Source organism: Odontesthes bonariensis, chromosome 15, assembly GCF_027942865.1.
Source record: "Odontesthes bonariensis isolate fOdoBon6 chromosome 15, fOdoBon6.hap1, whole genome shotgun sequence".
NCBI lineage: Eukaryota > Metazoa > Chordata > Actinopteri > Atheriniformes > Atherinopsidae > Odontesthes > Odontesthes bonariensis.
In genome coordinates this window covers 15,011,261-15,029,388 of record NC_134520.1, presented here as the reverse complement: position 1 = coordinate 15,029,388, position 18,128 = coordinate 15,011,261, and the positions used below count along the sequence as shown (strand labels likewise).

Here is an 18,128-nt window from a genome sequence, read left to right as displayed (position 1 = left end):
ACCCTTCCTTTTTTTTTTCACTTTCTCGTCCCCCCTACCATGGAGGGAGCAAGTGAATGAGGAACATGTGACCAGAGAGGTGGTAGCCAGCTGGGCCTCCCCCTGCAGTGCCACCATACGTTGATTTGTCTCCTCCGGTGCCATATCGATTTTGTTTTAAACAAGGGAAAAATACAAGAAGAATGAGGTGCTGGAGGTGACATGAAAAAAAAATGAAAAGAGAAGAGGTAAGGGCAGAAGGGAGTGAGCAGGGAAAAAAGAGGAAAAGTGGTTCTGAGTATCAAATCTATGAGTTGGATCCCAGGTGGTTTCAGGGTGTTATCAAGAGGTTACTGAACAAAGGGTGAACTCAAAAAGAAAGGGGCAGAGTGGGAGTCACAGAGCGTAGGAAGAAAGAGAGAGTGAGATATTTTATTTAAAAATATATATATTTTTTTATTCCCACCTTTTTACTTTGTGCCTGCTAAATGAGTTCTGGGCTTTGCTATGTAGCAAATGCCTAATGCCCATTCTATGTCATGGTACAGTTCCTGCCTTAAAATGATTCTCTGCTTAGTTCAATTTAAGTTGTGTGCAGAATAATCGATCCCCCCATTAATTCTACTTAGCTGAGCTTCACAGTACAAGCCTGGGCTTGACTGGTCCACCAAGGCCAGCATAGCTGAATGGCTGACCTTTACACGGCTCCGACTGTCATTGATTTTCAGCAGGACTTATTTCATGAACTGGGGGCTGGGACAGGGCACCCAGATGAAGATGAACTATGAAGCAAAATCACTTTCTTTGGCCCTTTCCATTTTCTGTGCACTCTTCCCTCTAATTTTCCTCTTTCTCTCGGTTCTCTTTACTTTAGAATAAGTACCGTGCACAGTATTAGCTGAGGTCTGTGAGTGGTGCAGTCTGAGAGCAAATAAAGTGTCCGCTGTATGACCCTTTTCCCCTGTGTCTTGTTATTCAAGTCTCGGTGTGTACGTGTGCGTGCTTTACCTTTATGTATTGGTGTCTTTGTATGCATTTTCCCTCCGTGCCTGAGTGTATATGGGTTACACTTGTAAGTGCTTTAGTTTTGCTCTCTGGGCAACATGGCCCCATGGCACTTTCAGTTTGGAAATAATGCAAAACAGCGTGCAGAAACCTGCCATTACAGCTCTCAGGACTGCCCTGACCTCACCAAATGACAAACACAGCATCCGCCTCACAACCGCAGGGAAGAAGAAAAAGAAGGGACGAGTGTCTCTTGCAGTTCAAATATAATTTCAACAGGATTTAAGGCCCCGTATCGCAGGATGTTAAATCTTTAAAACTGACAGATTAAAATCATTGAAATGTGTAAATTAATAGATAATGAAAGCTCAAACAAGGAGGAGGAGAAGTGTAGGAGGTCTCTGAGTGTGATCTGGCTAGAGTTCATTCAAAGTGCACAGAATACCCCCCCTCTCTCTGCCTCTCTCTCGTCTCGGACTGCATTAGCTGCGTATCAGTGACTTTTCACTGTAAAAAACATATTCAAATTTAATACCTTCTCATGAATACATACATGCATACAAATGTATCTGGAAGGTGGGAGGCATGAGGTGCAAGTGGGGTCGTGGGCTGTCAAGAGTGCTGTGGTGAAAATGTAGGAGTATGCATTATGACATAAGTGGTGAGGATGATGGCGTGGACAGCTGTGCAGCTTTTTTTTATTTCACCTTATCATAACCAAACTGATAGATCTTTTGCTTTGAATTAGCTCGAGATTTCTCCTCCATCACATCTCAGTAGTTGTCACAAGGACCTGATCTAAAGAAGGGGGAATACTTACAACACTGATAAAACCCAAAGTAGGGCAGTGGATCCTGTGACTTGAATTTTAGAATTTTTTTTCGCTCGGTTTTACCTTTATATATTTCACAGGCTTTTGGCAGAGTCAGGAGACTTTGTATTATTTTCAGAATATGTGAAAGGCATGGGAGGCATTCTACGCGTTGCTTTCAGACATGTCCACAAATGTTGCACACAGAATTAATATCTTAATACATAGTAATTAAGCAGAATTATGAGAACCATTTCATGCTACACTGATATTAGCGAATCCTGCTAATGTTGAACAATGTATTGTGATTATGCAACGCAAATTAACAAAAAAAGAAAATGAATGCATTTAGTCTCTTCTGTTATTAGTTTAGTTTTATTTGGGAGCTTAAAGTCTTTATACAACATGATCTGTGGGTCTGAGAATAGAGGGCAGCAGAGATGAACTACAGTATGTGGCTGCAAAACAAAGTCTTGTCATAGTAGTCCATGAGAACGTTTCACTACTTCTCAATTATTTTCATATCCTCAATAAACACTGTCTTTGTTTTATGGTCTGAATCGCTGGTTTCACACCTTTATAGAATGATGGAATCATGGTCATTATTGTACAAAAGAGCATAATTTCCTCAGATTCTAAGTTTTCTCTCTTATGGTTTAAAATAAAAGCAAGTATCCTGAGACCAGAATTTGAGACCAGTTTAGGATTATTATTAACTGGCTTTTTCATCTTATTTCTTGACTTGTTTTCTCAGTCTGTGTTGACTAATGGTTCCACTATTTGGTTTGATTTGTCCATGAAAAGTACTCTGTAATGTTTAGGTGACATAATTACTTGTTTCAGTTCAAACAACAACATTTCCTGCTCTCTTGCTTAACCATTCAACTATTTGGTTAGGTTTAAAATTACAATTACAAAGTTAGATATTAGAAGGAAGAATCATTTGGTCTAAAATCAACACAGCTTCCCAACACTAATTCAGCACATTTTATGAAGTAATCCTGCAGAAATGACCTTTTCTTTTTCATCCACAGCATATAAAAAGTAACACAAAACGCTCCCCTCTGCATTGAGTTTTGACACTGAGGGTTCTTGACGAAACAGCAAGGGACATCATCCCACTCTTACCAATAATTGTGTAATGCGTACATTTTCCCACGTGTATGTAATAGTTTTACAATCCGTGGACGTAAAATTGTGATATGGCTGTTGTTTTCTCTTGGCCAGCACTCACAGGTATGAATAGAAAAATGTGTAAACTGTAGCAATGTCGATTTTTATAACTCTCTAACCATGTAGTTTGTAGCATGAAAACCTAACCATGAACAACAACCCCGACCCTAAAGATTTTTTCTTTTAACACAACCCTAACCAGTTGAAATGTATACAAGAGTGGGAGAGATGAAGAAAAGGGTAATGGCCATTAAACATTGTGTAGGATTTAGTTTTGACTTTTTGATGGAGTTCATTTATGTAAATGAGCCATATGCATAAGCATTATGTAGCCAAAGAATTTACAGTCAAAATAAGAAAAAGGGATTGCGTCCTCAGTTCATGATCACACAGCTTTAATGCATGATATGGGTGTAGCTGATGTGGAATGCCTCCTGCAGCACCTCCATGCCCTCAAACGTTTCCATCTTTTCCTTTCTAAAACAACATTTGGTACATGGCAGGGACTTCTTTTATTCCCTCTGAGCTCAGAATGTTGACCAGTTTTAGACACGAGTACACAACACTGCCCCAAAACCATATTCACTTACACACTCCAAACCTTACCAATGAAATAAGCCACACAGGGCCTGGGGATGCAGTGAGGAGTGGGAGTTGGCAGGGACACCTCCAATGTGTTTTCCGCTCTAGTGCTTCTTGTTCTCACTTCGTCAGAGTGTGTTTGCTGCAGATTTGGAGAAATGGCGAGAGGTCAGGCCAGTGTGCTGCTCGTCTGGGCCTCGGGTTCTTTGCGGTTCAAGGTTGAACCAGACAAAGCGGGAAGGGTTCTTGTGTTTGTTTAGTAAACAATTTCACCATTTTGCAGCGTCAGACGTGAGAGGAAAAGGCGGAGAGGGCTAGAAGACAGGCCCGTGCCTTTTGTGTGGCTCTGAATGCGCTTATAGACAAACGTGGATTTTCTCTAAGTGTCAGGATGAAACATAAGCAGGCGTTACAGCCAAGGGCTGGAGAGGTGGGAGAGTGATGGAACGAGGAGGAGTTGCAAGTGACAGAATGATGTGTGTGTTTGTGAGTGTTGTGTGTGTATGAGACATGGGGTATTGATATGCTGGGAATGAAACTTGGAGCAGATGGACAGAGCAGGCTGGTCCTATGTCGATCCTGTGAGTTCTGGCTCAATCTCGCAATCCTCTCTTTGATGGACACACAGAGATACACACAGTCCAAACTGTGGCAACTGTGTTGAACCCCGATTTTACCAGCTTAATAACGATCATATACAATAACAAATGTTTGATCATCCCATCATTATCAACCAGTATGTCATTCGATCAATAGCTATGGTAGATGTGGCTTGTTAATGAGACCAGGGAGATCTTCCAGTTGAGAATCAGTGATTTATGGCAATTTAAGGAAATGATTACAGTGGAGAACAGTTACAGGAGATGACACACAGGAGACAACACATGACATTTGTACTCAATACCATTTTAAAAGTTTTGTTGCTCTGGGTTTATTTTACGTACTGTAGGTTTCTTTCTCTTTCAGTTTGCTTTTTTTGTCTGTCCCTGTTTTTCTGGCATCCATCACACCTTCCTTCAAAGCCAAGCCAACATGCTTGGCTGTGTTCCTCTTTTGCTCCCTCATTCCATCTATCTCTATCCTCCTCTGGCTTCTCCTTCTGCTGTTCCTCTCCTCTCCTGTTCAGGGTGGCATAAGGAGTGGAGGAAAAAAATGCAAGTGCTGGTGGATTTCTAATAGGCAATCATAGTGCTCAGGACAAGGATTCCTTCTGGAGGTCCAGGGACCATTAAAGAAATGTCAACTCGGCATAGGTATACCAAGAATTATGAGTCAGTAGGCAGGTAACACTTCTTGGCTCCTATTGGTCGGGGCAGCCGGCCGTAATCTGTCACAATCCTGGAGTTGCTGTGACAGCAGCAGGAGCATTCTGGGCTCAACACAGAGGGTAAAGGAAACATGCAGCTAAGGGTTTGTGTCTATTTATGTGTGTCCATTTATTCTTTCAATCTAAATGTGTGTGGCTGACTGCATTTGGGCTGCACAGTAAATGGAAAACGTTAAAACTTACATATTGGGAATCTCTCAAGACCATTTAAATCTTGTCGGTATGATCAATAAACTGATTCCATCGGGCAAGTTGTCAATTGCAACATACCCTTTTACAATGTACAATGATTCACACTTATCCTACGTACAAACAGCTAATCGCTGTGCTTGTATCATTTATGTGGGTGTAATCAAAACCAGATCCATATTGTGCCACCTTTGACTTTTAAGCAACTGTATGAATCATGCTTACGCAGCTTAACTTGGTTACAGAAAGCAGCTCACATGTTGGAGATAGGGCCAGCGCTGATGAGTAAGAGAAGCGCAAAAAGAAAAGTCTAAGAAGATGCCTTCAGGAAACATGACACAGAACAGAGCAAAGCTAAATGTCTCCAGAATTATGGCTTCAAGGAGAAACATCAGCAGAATGTTTCATCTGGGGAAACACAACACATCCATGTATGTATGAAAAGTGCATGGTAAGAAAAAAGAAACAACAGAGAAACATGCATAAGACCAGGCCTCCTTTAGAATTTACAAATGTCATTTCATATCTTTGTATTGTCCTGTATTCTGTCTGGTATCCAACTATAAACTATAACTAAATAAAGTTTGCCTTTTTAATTGTTTAGAGAACATTTGACTTCAGTTTTATTTGCACTGTTTGACCCATTTATTTTAGATTATATTACATATTTTATCTGTTTAAATCTTTGGATTAGCTCTTGTCTAAACATCCTCTTTTGTTTGTTAAGTACCCTCCTTCAGGATTCCCCAGTCTCTCTAATGGTATTCTTTCAAAGAGGTTATGTTATATATATATTTTCCGCTTTTTTAAGTGTTACATAGCTTTTTTCCATTGTAATAATATGCTGTGTTATATCAGCAAGACTTTTTCTCTCGCACAGAAGACACTGCTCCTGAACTACCTGTAATGCTGCGTTTTTAGACCACACTTCACTTTTGTGACTGAATGACACAATCATGAGACAAATTTACATAATGCCTTCCTAGTGACTTGTTTGGCACACCTTAAGACAATGAATGATTTTCTCACAGCATGCCAATTTGTGGATCTTTCTGTTGGCAGCTTACAAGAGACAGGAGCTGAACTTGTGCATTTCAAACAGCAGGCAGAGTTGCTGCAGCAATGTAAATAGAATGCTTTTTCAACATTCAATCAATGCAAATCTCATCTAACTTACCCCCGAAATCAAATTGCGAACCTGTGAATGGCCATTCTGTGGGCACTTCAAATGTTCAATGCTGGAATATTTTCTCAGTGATAAACACAAAATCCGAATTTGATTCAGCAAATGAAACTGGAATGAAACTTTTCATTTAAATATTCTGACTAGAGCTACTGATCACAGTTACATAATATTTTATAGACATTAGTATTATATGTTTTCACAATGCTCTATTATATTTTCGTATTTTCTTTTGTTCTTATTTTCTATGCTCGTTACTTTTATTGACGTTCTCTATTGATTTTCTTTCACTTTTATCAATATGAGGCACTTTCAGCTGCACATGCTCTATGGACTGTGATACAGATGCCTTTATTATTGCACATGTTAATTACTATTAATCTTGATATAGATATAAAGTCATATCGTCTTGCCTCCAGTCCTTATGCAGCCGTGTTCTTGCATGGGATGTTGCACATAACCACCTTGGCTGTAACTCACTGATGGTCAGCCAGGGCATAATCTTCAAAGCAAATATCAAAGGCAGATAGGAAACATGGCGTGAGTGTATAAGGGCACCTTTAAGAATGAAAGACTCACACAACTGTAGATCTGTAATGCCGTCACAGAACATACTCTCCCATTTCATTGCTTCCCCCTCATTCTAGGACCCTTGCTGTGGCACATACTGGCTGTTGGCATGATGCTGCCCTCCTAAAGCCACTGGGCTTGGTCTGTCCACACAATCTTATCTTTCTAAGGACAGTTCCTCAAAATGAACTGAAGAGCTCAGACCACATGAAACAGCCAGCAGAATGTGAAACAGACAGAGTGCGTCTGTGTGTGTGGGAGAGATGTTAGCCCACCAAAAGCTTAAGCCTCCCGTGTGTTGTGCAGATAAGATTCATTAGATAGGTCGGCAAATGCAAGAGGGGGGCACACAGAGAGGGGGTGTGAGATTGAGCTCGCTGCTGCTCCAGCATTTGTTGACACAGATTTACAATGAGTCTCCCACTGCTTCACGCATTACAGTAACACACCATGTCAATAGCTCTCTGGACTTGAAAAGCAGCCACGCCAAAGATGTCTGGGAGCGATGCCCTTCCCTTGATAACCAAAATGTGGCTCCCAAGTCAGGAAGTAGAGGAGAAGAAAGTGTTTTTTATTTATACTGTTGTCTTTTCTCTCAATCTCTACATCTTGTTAACCGTCATTTCATTAGTTTCCCCCTTTCTGTCACTTTTCAAAGTTCCTTTTCATTTCTTTGCATCTCTCCACATCTTTTTCTCTTTTCTCCCTCTGTTTCTCTTTATCTTGCGGATGCTCTGCTACAAGCTCAGTAGGACAGGATTTGGGCATTAGCTCAATCCCCCTATCTACTCCCCCGTATGATTGCACACTAGTTCTATAACCCACATACCCTAGTCCACTGTACGAATCTCATAGGACTCGGAGTGTTTTATACAAAAACCTTTAGGGAGCTAACATTCTGCAAGACGGGAAGAAATAATCACATATATGTCATGAGAAAAAGTGACAGCATCTGTACAAAAGGTTTCAATAGTGAGAAGTATCCTCAGAGGTGGATGGCATGAGTTTTATATGGAATTCTGAGTTAATAAGGGTCTGTACAGAGATAATAAAGAGTTTGATGAGAGCCAACACACTCATGCCACGTAAGTCTGTCTGCTGAGTCAAATGAGGTGGTTTTGATGTGCGACATTCACCTTCATGAAATCTTGATGAGAGCTGAGTTCTGCTATCTGTGTAATGAGGACTGTGGCAGTCAGACAGCTGGCTAACCACTTCAGCTAGTAAAACTATGATAATAGAGAGGGTTGGAAAGTCTTTCGGAAGCATTCGGTCGATGGACTTCAGGCTGCGTCCGGGAGGCAGTTTGTGCATTGGGGAAAGAGATAAACAGTAACTTGGATGGCATCAAACAACAGAAGGTCTAATGGTCTTAATCAGAGATGCTGTAGTGGTGCTGGTTGTAATGGTCCTACAGATTGTACATATTTGTGAGTTAGTTGTAGCTTCATTGCTAATTGGTGTATTACAAGAAACATTTTGTGCAACAGATGGATATCAACAGTTTTGTTTCAAATAGAGCTGCTCAGCCTTTGCAAAGGAGTAACACTTGTCCAAAATAACAAAATAATAAAGCTTTGAATGAGAAAACCTTTACAGAATGCATCCACTAAACACAATGGGCTTTTAAAATTCACGATAAAGTTTTTGTATAAGTTATCTATAAATTGGAACTTTTTATACTTACAAATCAGATAATGACTTGCTGAGGTCTGCAGGTGTCTCTCAGTCCATGTCAGAGCCTCAAGCTCAAAATCCTGTTGGCTCTGATAGGAATCCCAAAGCTTATAGTGGCTGCCATCTCCTCAGCACTGACTGATGCTTCTTATCAGGACCACCACACTGCTGCTGCCAGCATATTTCCACATATGGCTAAATTGTAAATCACTTGCACAAACACTCTCCCACATGCATTCAAGCTCATATATGAACAGGCTCACATAGATTCAGTAGATTCATGCACAGGCTGAGCAACAGCGACAGCTTAAGTACATTCGTCATACTTAATTCAGAATCGCCATTCAAAAATGCACATGCCTTCAAAGTCTGACTGACATTTTGTCGGCTAGTGTTTGCAAAACAACAATCTCCAAGCAGCAACAGAAACATAAATGACAAGTTTTGACAGAGGTTTGGGTCGTGTACTACAAGTATAGCGAGCCAGCTTGGTTCTTTCAGTGAATGGATGTAAACATCGTTTTAATGAAATGTTCAGAACATTTGTTTTAACAGAAATAGGCCTGCATGTTTGCCTGGTTCCACCAAAAAAAGCAAGTTCCCCTTTTACATTATTTTTTCGGACACCAAGAACCTTTTTTATACAAAGACTGTTCGTGTTACTCCGTTGAAAACGCGCATCGTGGCGATATCGTGTGTTGCAAAACCAAAACGACAATACCATCACGTATTCATGTGAAAGTGGTGATATCATATCAAGTTAATCTGGAATATTAAGAAATTCTCCATTACCAGTCTCGAGCAAGCATTTTGAATGTGATCTGCATTTGTAATTGTATTGTTAATGAACTATTATTGTTTCAACAAAGCTCTTCATAATTTTAAACCATTACACCAAGGCCCTCACCCCTCTCATTGTCTCTCTCACTCTCTACTCTGTCCTCTTCCTACTGTGTACAGTACAGATTTATTATCTGAAGATGGAGCCCCCGGACAGTCACCACTCAGCACTCCCTCAGATCAATAATTGGAAATATTAATTATACTAGCTGAAACAGCCCAGTCAGATGGGGGCTGTTTATGCTCCTGTTACTGAGCAGTGCAGCAATATGAGCTTTGATGGCCCACTAATACGTATTAATGATCCCAGGACAAACATTACTCTATATTAAACCTGAATGAAGGCCAGAAGACATCACACATATTGTATGGCTATTAGAGTTATTTTATTGCAGCGCTGTAAGTAAGTGATGTTGCACAACTGTTTTTAAAGGACTTCCTCTCCTGAGGAACGAGTTTCTTAAAAGCCAGCATAAGATTTACTGCTATCTGTTGTCTGTTTACTGCATTTTCTAATAACAGAGGCTCCCCTATGTGGAAAATATGAAAGTTTACGTGAGAGACTAGCAAAGTTTAAGACTTGGAATTGCACCAGGAATTTGAAAGCAACATTGCTGCCTTGCCACTGGCCCTCTCTGAGGTCTCAGCATGTGGGCACAGCTGAATCCTCCTAAACTCTACCATGAACTCATTACAGTCACAGACGGTACCAAGAGTAGACTCTAAATCCTCTACACAACTACAAGACCAAGCCTTGTCTACTTCCTTGACTTGCTCCTTGTTATTTGAAATCCCATAATGGGGCATCTCTTGCGTCTGGAGCCCGGAGCCTTTGATGCTCTCTGTAGCTTACTCATCATTTAAATATAAAGCGCTCCTCAACTAGGCCAAACTTTAAAAGGATACTGAAATAAGATAAAGTCTAAAAGAATTAGATATGTGTAAAGTCCTATATTGGTCCAAATTATGTGTGTCTGGTCAACCAGCTTGATTAAGCCAGCTTGAGAAACAGTATAGCTAACCGTGATTCTTGAAGATTAATGAACAGTGACAAACCAGCTGGATATTCCAGGTCTATTGCACACCACATTATGTACTGTTGGCTCTAGGGTTTCTATCTGACCCTCCATATGAAACAGCAGCATGCTAGCGCTAAGAACTTTAATTCAACTGACTGGGAGCTTAACTGGACAAATGAGGCAGCTCAATAAAAGCATATGGAACCCTAGATTTGTCAAAGCCCCTGGAGTAGCACAGCTTGTGGAGTGGGAAATAAAGTAAGAGCAGGGCTCGAACCGGGAAACATTTCGAAGATGAAGATAAAGTAGGGTAACTTAAAGGTTGTGAATGCACCGAGTTGTTCTGAAGTCTTTTTTTTTATTTCTGCTGAGTCAAACGCAGGCAGCTTTCACGTCTACTCGGTTATGACTTTTGATATTCAAAAGATTTTAATGCAAATGACTAAATGTGAGTACTTATAGTGTCACTAATTCTTTCAGATAGGGCCTCATTCTTCAGCAGTATATCTTACACCCTGTCACATGCAGTCAGCACTGTATGAGCCCACTCTGTTTACTTTGCTTGATTTTTAAGATTGTTATGATTGAAATAACCAGTTTTTTGAAAAAAGAAATGTATTTCTATTTTTTTTTAAAGCCTTAAATTAAGACCTTTTCCTGTGTGTCAGCAAGTTGATTTTATAAAATCCAGAAACAATTAGAATATTAAACAGAAACACATTCAACATATTGTATATAGAATTATCTACACAGCAATACATAGAGTATATATTTTCATATTGTCACCTAACACGTTAAGACTTAGACTTAGGACTATTATACATGATACAGCTAAAAGGAAGGGGGTGAAAGGCAGTCTGTATGTCTGTTGGTGTACATTAAAGAACAGGAATGCCAATCATTATTTCTTATTTTGACCTTTTTTGAAATTTTATGACTTAATTGAGGCACTTAAGTCAAGCCGTCCTCTGGTAGATATATATGGCAAGGCAACATAATATCAGGGAAACCAGTTGAAAGTCTCCCTTGTATAATTTATTCAGAGCACATTTTCATCATTTGGCCGATTTATAATTGATGCCTCACAAAAAGCAAACAGTGCTTTTCAGCAGAATGTGCCATAGAGGCAGGTGGTTAATTTGTACTGTAAATATACAGTGTTTGTAGAGTGCAGGTGTTCCGCTTTTTTCACTGTGTGTTTGAAAAGTGGAAGGAAGGAAGGTGGAGTCAGGGTGGTTGAAATGCAGTTTGGCACAGAAGTAATCCTATCTAAGAGTTGCAAACATCATTTCCGTGTACTCTCCATCTCTTGTTGTCCTTTTCTATAATCTCCCCCTTTATTTCATTTTTTCCACTTTTTTGATTCCATACCCTTCACATAACCTCTCTCTTTACTTATCAACAGTTAATTGAAAAACGTTCCAATTAAAATGTGTTATTTTTGGGGAGAGCATCAGTTACTGTTGCACTCAGTCTTTGTTGGTGTCTCAATAAGCTACGCACTCCACCCTCTAAAAGACATTGTGAAAAGAAGCCCTACAGTATCTGAGTTAACGAATGGTTTCCTTGGCAACACTAGTATTTAATAAATTTAACCCTAACCCCTTTGCATTTATAAGAACGCATTTAAAAGTGTACAATGTGCGTTTAATTTCTGCTTGGAATTAGATGATTTTCTCTCTGTATTCAAGGGAAATTTAACAAACTGAGAACCATCAACTGTGAATGGTCAGGACTATAATGGATTGCTCTCGGGCAAATAAATAGACCATTAAGCTGGCAAGTAGGAAGCTGAACAGTAACTAGCTTTAGAGAGTTTCCTCCCACATACAGGCTCCCTATAGAGATGGCTGAGTACCATGGTAGAGGAGCCACAGCCACAGTTTTGGCTACAATATCATGCATCTGAACTTAAAGCAGTTGGGAGCATTGATGCTTCTTTTGCTTCTTTGAAAGACAAAAGGTAATTCAAAGACTTCCTGTGTTTCTGCGAGGGAGCAGAAGGGGGTAGAGTTATCTGTGAAAATTGTGTCATGGATGTGCTCTTTTCCCCCATTTGGAGGTGTTTTCATCTCAGAGGCTGCTTTGTGCATGTGTGCCGTAGTATTGAGGTTGATTCTGTAATCTATCAGTGCATGCCGTGGAGCAGTGCGCCCCGTGCCTCGGCATTATCATACTGTGGAGTTACTCTGCTCATGTTTTACAAGTAAAAGAAAAACACTTGTAGACGGGGAACTGCTCAGGAAACAAGTAGCTGAAACCTCAACCTTCACAAGCATAACATCCTCCCCTTTTCCCACAAAGCGTTAGCTGGTGCTAGTTATTATTTACGGTGGGTAAATTTATGGAATAATTTCAGTGAGGGAAGGTTACTCAGTTCCTCAAGGTTAAAATGGATACATTTAGCACTTAATGAATTGGGCCCAGGCCTCTCGCCCATATATCAGCATGTTATTAAGACATTTTAAAATCCCATTATAGTGTTTCTCCTTGAACATGTCATGCTTTTATTGGACTGCCCTGTCTTTAAATCTGACCTTTTCCTTCCTCTTCTGAAATTAAACAGAAAAAAAAAGCGTGATAGAAAGATCGGTCAAGAGACACATATGTAACTGAAAAAATGGTTTTCAATGATATGGCTTGGATACAAGGTCTTCCAGATCTTAGCAAGTTGTTTTTAAGCAATAAAAAGGTCCTTAAATAGTCACTGAAAGTGGTTTACTTTAAATGGATCAGTGTGGTAAGGGCTGCACATGTTCTTGTAATCTTATTACAAATTTGGGCCACATTGGGTTCAAAGTTTATTTAAATCTGGCTGTTGGTATTATTAAATGTATGTATTTTGGGTTTTGTCTTACATTAGGTGATTGTGGTGCGTCAGGTCTGTGCTCATAGATCAGCTTGTAAGGTTTGGGTTCTGCTGCATACATATCATAAAACATGTGTAGGTGGGTTTATTAAGAGAAACAGAAGTAGGAGGCATAATTTTATGAAAAAAAAAGAGAGAAAAAAGCAGCAGCTGCAACAAACATATTCTTTTTTAAAAAAAAGCAATAGAGCTGCATCCATTTAACTTTTCGGCCAAACAAATAGGGGCCAAAGTCTGCTCAAACTGTTCAGCTTAAACAACAATAATGAAAATGGAAAAGGGTAATATTGAAGAAGGAGGAGAGCGTGACACAAAGACTGTGATGACAGAGGCATCTAATCCAGGCAATGCCATTCTTATCAGGGTCCAGTGGATTAGAGTGAGCCTCCTAAACAGAGAATCCTTCCTAGCCAGACACTCTCCACAGCCCAAGGGCCCGGATCAATAGGCCTGCATTGATCTCTCTCCTCCTGTGGCTGGATTCACTTTTATTAGGACTGCCTTGGCTTCTTTCACTTAGACACATATGCAGCCCTGCAAGCTCTATTTACAGCTGCCATGGAAAACCCCAAATAAGTACACAAATATGTTGCATGCAAACACAGATGTTGTATAGTATATATGAAGAAAAGCTCTTGCAGGTTGTTTTGTTTACAGCGAATAACAGGGACCGAAAAAAAAGCACTACAGCGCCAAGTCAGCATAGCTGCATGATAGTGTGTTGGTTTTGTCTGTGTGTTGGCTTTGATCAGTTTTGCAGAGCAGCTGTTAGTATGGGCAAGAGGGCCCTGACACCTCTGCTTTGTGGATTTTTTTTTAGCAACAACAGCTTGAATCAGCATTGCTAACTCCTCTGTTGCTCTTTCTCTTCTCTCCTGCAGATGACTCGCCCTATCCAGGTGAAACCGGCCGACAGCGAGAGTCGTGGAGGTAGTTGTCTTCTTTTCTTCATCATTTTTCATGTCCCTGTTTTTTTCTGCCCTATCTGGGCTGAGTCTTTTTCGTTCTTCTCCTCTGATCTTATCTGTTCCACTGCTCTAAATGTAATATTTCTTCAGTCTATATCATTTTTTTTTTGTCTTGTCCTAATTCGTTTTCACTGCTGTTGCACTTACATCCATAATAGGAGCTATTTGATCATTACAGACAAATCAAATTGTGTAAATTAAACACACCACGCAACATCAAACACAAGAAGATTTGATGTCATGTTGATTCAAGTGCATATCTGTAATCTTACTTGAGCTTTTTTCATTTGTTACTGGTTCAAATCCTCTTGGTTTGTGGATTAACCTTGTCTCATCCTGCCTGTGCTTTTATGCTGGCAGTAATTGATTAAGGATTGTGTTATTGAAGGTATGTAGGGCTGTGATGGGCCTCCCAGCTGCCCACCTCTCTTCTCTTGTTTTGTATTCCAAATACATTACGTTTTCACTCTAAATTATGAAGTGATTAGGCTCCATACTGGAATCATAACCACACAAAGGCCCTGCTAAAGCCCACACTGCTTGATCTTTGTGTATTTGAAACACACGAGTAAACGTTATAGACACAGAGAAAATGGAGCAGGGGCATGTAAAGCTTGCCAAACAATCAATAAATTTGCACGGCTCTTGCCAAGATCCTCATTACTTGGCCTTAATTCTGTCGTCTTTGATCTCTCCCATTTTTGGAGGCTTTCATTTACTCACTGCATATCTGCATATATGTTAATGCACTGAGAAGGCATCCTTCAAGTCAGTGGCAGAGACAATGAACCATGCTGTTATTTTTCTGCGCACATCTCATGTGTCACCCGGTAACAAAGCGAGTGGCTTTTTGTAATTTCAGGAAGCTGTGTTGTTTCCAGTCTATCTCCATCCCAGTGCAAATTGGAGATTTGGAAGTGAAAAACAGAAGCATAAAAAAAAAAAAAAAAAGCAAAAACGATGCCAAATGCACGCAGCTGCTGTGCAGCACTTCTTAGGCTTTACCTAATAACCTCAGCTTGTTTTAGGTGAATAAGGATGGCTGGCCACTTGGCTGCCTGTCAGATGCACACAATCTTCAAAGCATACATAACCCCCTGAGATGTAAGGAGGAAAGGCTGATAAAAGATCAGTGTCTGTGCCCCATGCTTTCTTTCTTTCACCATTTTTCTCCTCTTCCAGTTTGTTTTCATCCTCCTCACTTTGTGTAGCTATTCATTTGGAGCTTTAGAGAAGTGGTGAGACAAGCACATGGGGTCTTGTGCTGTCAAGATTGATGTCCCCTATAGCTCCATTGATTTTGCTATTGTGGTGCTGTGTGTCCACATTAACAATGACACTCGGCTGTCTCTTTACTTGGCGGTGAGTGGCCGGTTTTAGAGCTCCCAGGGCATAGTGGTCAGTATGGGGTCCTCTCTGTGGCCAGCAGCTGGGGATCTACTGAGGAACGAATGAGTGCTGAAACAGGTGAATGAACAGGTCAGAGAGCCGCCACAGGGGCAATCAAACACATGTGTGACTTTAACAGGTTAGGAGTTAGAAGTGAAAGAGGGAGACAGGGAGTGAGTGAAGACAGATGCATCTGATTGCCATTTTTAAAACTCCTGTTCTCGTTTTGCTTCTAATCCACTGGCCTGAATTTTTTCTTTAATTATCATTGGCAAAGATAATTTAGCTTTTCATATGTGGATCTGTCTTTAGCTGCACTTCAAGCTGTTAGCTAATAGACTATGATTCTGATGCTCCTCTATGGCCTACTTTTCCAAGCTTTAGCATGTTATTTGCTGTGATTCTTATATGCCCTGTAATTATTACTATATTTAACCGTCATAACTGCCTCCAATAATTTATTTATTTTTATTTTTTTCGCCCGCTGTTGCCAGGATCTAAATCAATAAGTTCAGGACTAAAACTCAGCATGGTGTACGGGAGCTGCAATAGAGGCTGCAAAAAGAAAAAATATTAATTAGCCTCTCAGTTCAGCAGAGGGATGGACACCCGGGACACACTCAGTCTGGCCTGCTCTCTCAGGGGCCACACTGCTAGTCCGATAGGGGGCATATATTCCTGAGTGAACAGAGACACAGCACGACACACAGTCAAACTAATTAGTTCCTCAATCTCATTAGGGCGAGGACAGTTCATATCGTCTATGCCAGGTGGCTGTCCATTAGGGAAAGACCTGTTACTGTGGTTTTATACCTGCTAGAGGTCCACTCCTCCAGGAGGAATCTCTGCTGTTATTAAGACCAGACAGGGACAGAAGAGATAAATGTATTATCTCTGGTTTTTGTTGCAATGAAAATCTAATTCTACCTCAGTCATCAAAAAGGAAGACAGTAGAGCTTATTCCTAACATTAGACTAAATATTTTAGGAATTTTGGACATTTGATCAGAAGTGATCAATGTTCACACATTAAGAACAAATTGATAAAAATGATTGTACATTCACCATAGAATTTGTATGAGGAAACCATCTTTCCTATAGGAATTAAACGGAAATATACACGGTAGAGTAAATCCATCCAAACACTCTGTCAGCCCCTGCTGCCGCCTAACAAAGACACACTGTGAAATGAATATTAATGGCCAATCACCTACCTAATCTAGCAGAACAGCAGCCGTTACACATTGAGCCACCAGCACGGTGAACGTCTCCGTCAGTGGTGACGCAGACCATTCAGGATGTTTCTGCAGGGGAGAGGTTTAAAGAGGCACAGCGAGGAGGCAGCAGGGACCTGTCTCTCCCATTTTATTTTCACAGGTCTCTGATATGAAATAGATTGATTTTCCATCACACGTGGCACTAATGACTGGCACTGACTGCCGCTGATATTTCATTTTTGGAGGGCCGTTCAGCGCCTCCTTAGAGAGCTTGGCATCTTCAAAGAGGATAAATCAGATTTAACCACTCTGATTTCTTCCAAAACCTGCTACCAAAACTGTCTGTCCCTTTGCCACCATCCCTACCTGCCCCCTCTCGTTTTATTTCTTTTTTCTTTTTCTTTTTGCAGACTCTCAGTTCATATGATTTTTTTTCTTCAATTTTTTTTTTTTTTTCTCAGTTGAACTTGAGAACCCATCCTACTGACAGGCTAAATGGCTTTTCTGTGCAATTGCTGCAATGGCTCCTCTCATTTTCCAGCTTAACCCATTGTTAAGGTTTTTAGCTCAGAGATTGTTGAGAGAGCAGAGACAGGAGCAGACTAGCTGTCAGCTGGGGCTCTGTTGGTGTTGCAGCAAGCCCGCCTGGCACAGCTAGAGCTGCAGCCCACTGAGGAGGCCTGGATTAGAAACAGGCTCTGGCATTTTCAAGGCAGGCCTGCCGCCCACGCACACACCCACGCAAAGAAGACAAACAGGCAAACGCATACAGCACATTCAGCCCTGACACACACTCGCTTGCTTCCTCTCTCATGCGAACGCGCACCCAGTGGGAAGTTGGGTACATGATAACAGGAACACGTGTGCACACAAAGGGACATGCCCAGTGTAGGTTACATATTTACACGCAGATGCACATATGCTGAACGGCTTGGGTCAAATTTATTTTCATGAGCTGTGTGTTTAGTGTTGTTGGCCTAGCCGCAGCGTTACATTGTGTTTGCATATTTACTCAAACCGAAGGACAATGAAAAAGTTTGCTCCAGATCACTGAGATGTGACGGAGCAAAGAGGGAGAGGCGGGAAGCAGAACAAGAAGCAGTAAGTTAAATGGAGAGTGAGGGCAAGGAAAACAGTAACGGAACGATTGGGGATCCAAATTGAGGGAGCAGGGCTACCTGCACTGTTACTGTTCTGTGCTCAGTTTTTGTTGATGAATTTATCAGGTGTAAAAGACAACAGAGTGGTGTATTAAACATCAGCAGTTTTCTTCTTTTTCATTCATTTATATATATATATTTCTTTACCAGGGAGACGAGCTACTCATGTCA

General features: G+C 40.7%; 1 protein-coding gene across 15 annotated transcripts in view; it reads left to right on the top strand.

Annotated features, from left to right (window-relative positions):
• The window catches only part of celf5a (cugbp, Elav-like family member 5a), a 190,059-nt gene that overhangs the window by 88,259 nt on the left and 83,672 nt on the right, over positions 1-18,128 (top strand). For all 15 annotated transcript variants that reach the window (XM_075485144.1, XM_075485141.1, XM_075485142.1 and 12 more), the window contains exon 3: positions 14,106-14,154. In XM_075485144.1, coding sequence (XP_075341259.1) covers positions 14,106-14,154 — 49 coding nt within the window. The remainder of the gene's footprint in view (positions 1-14,105; positions 14,155-18,128) is intronic.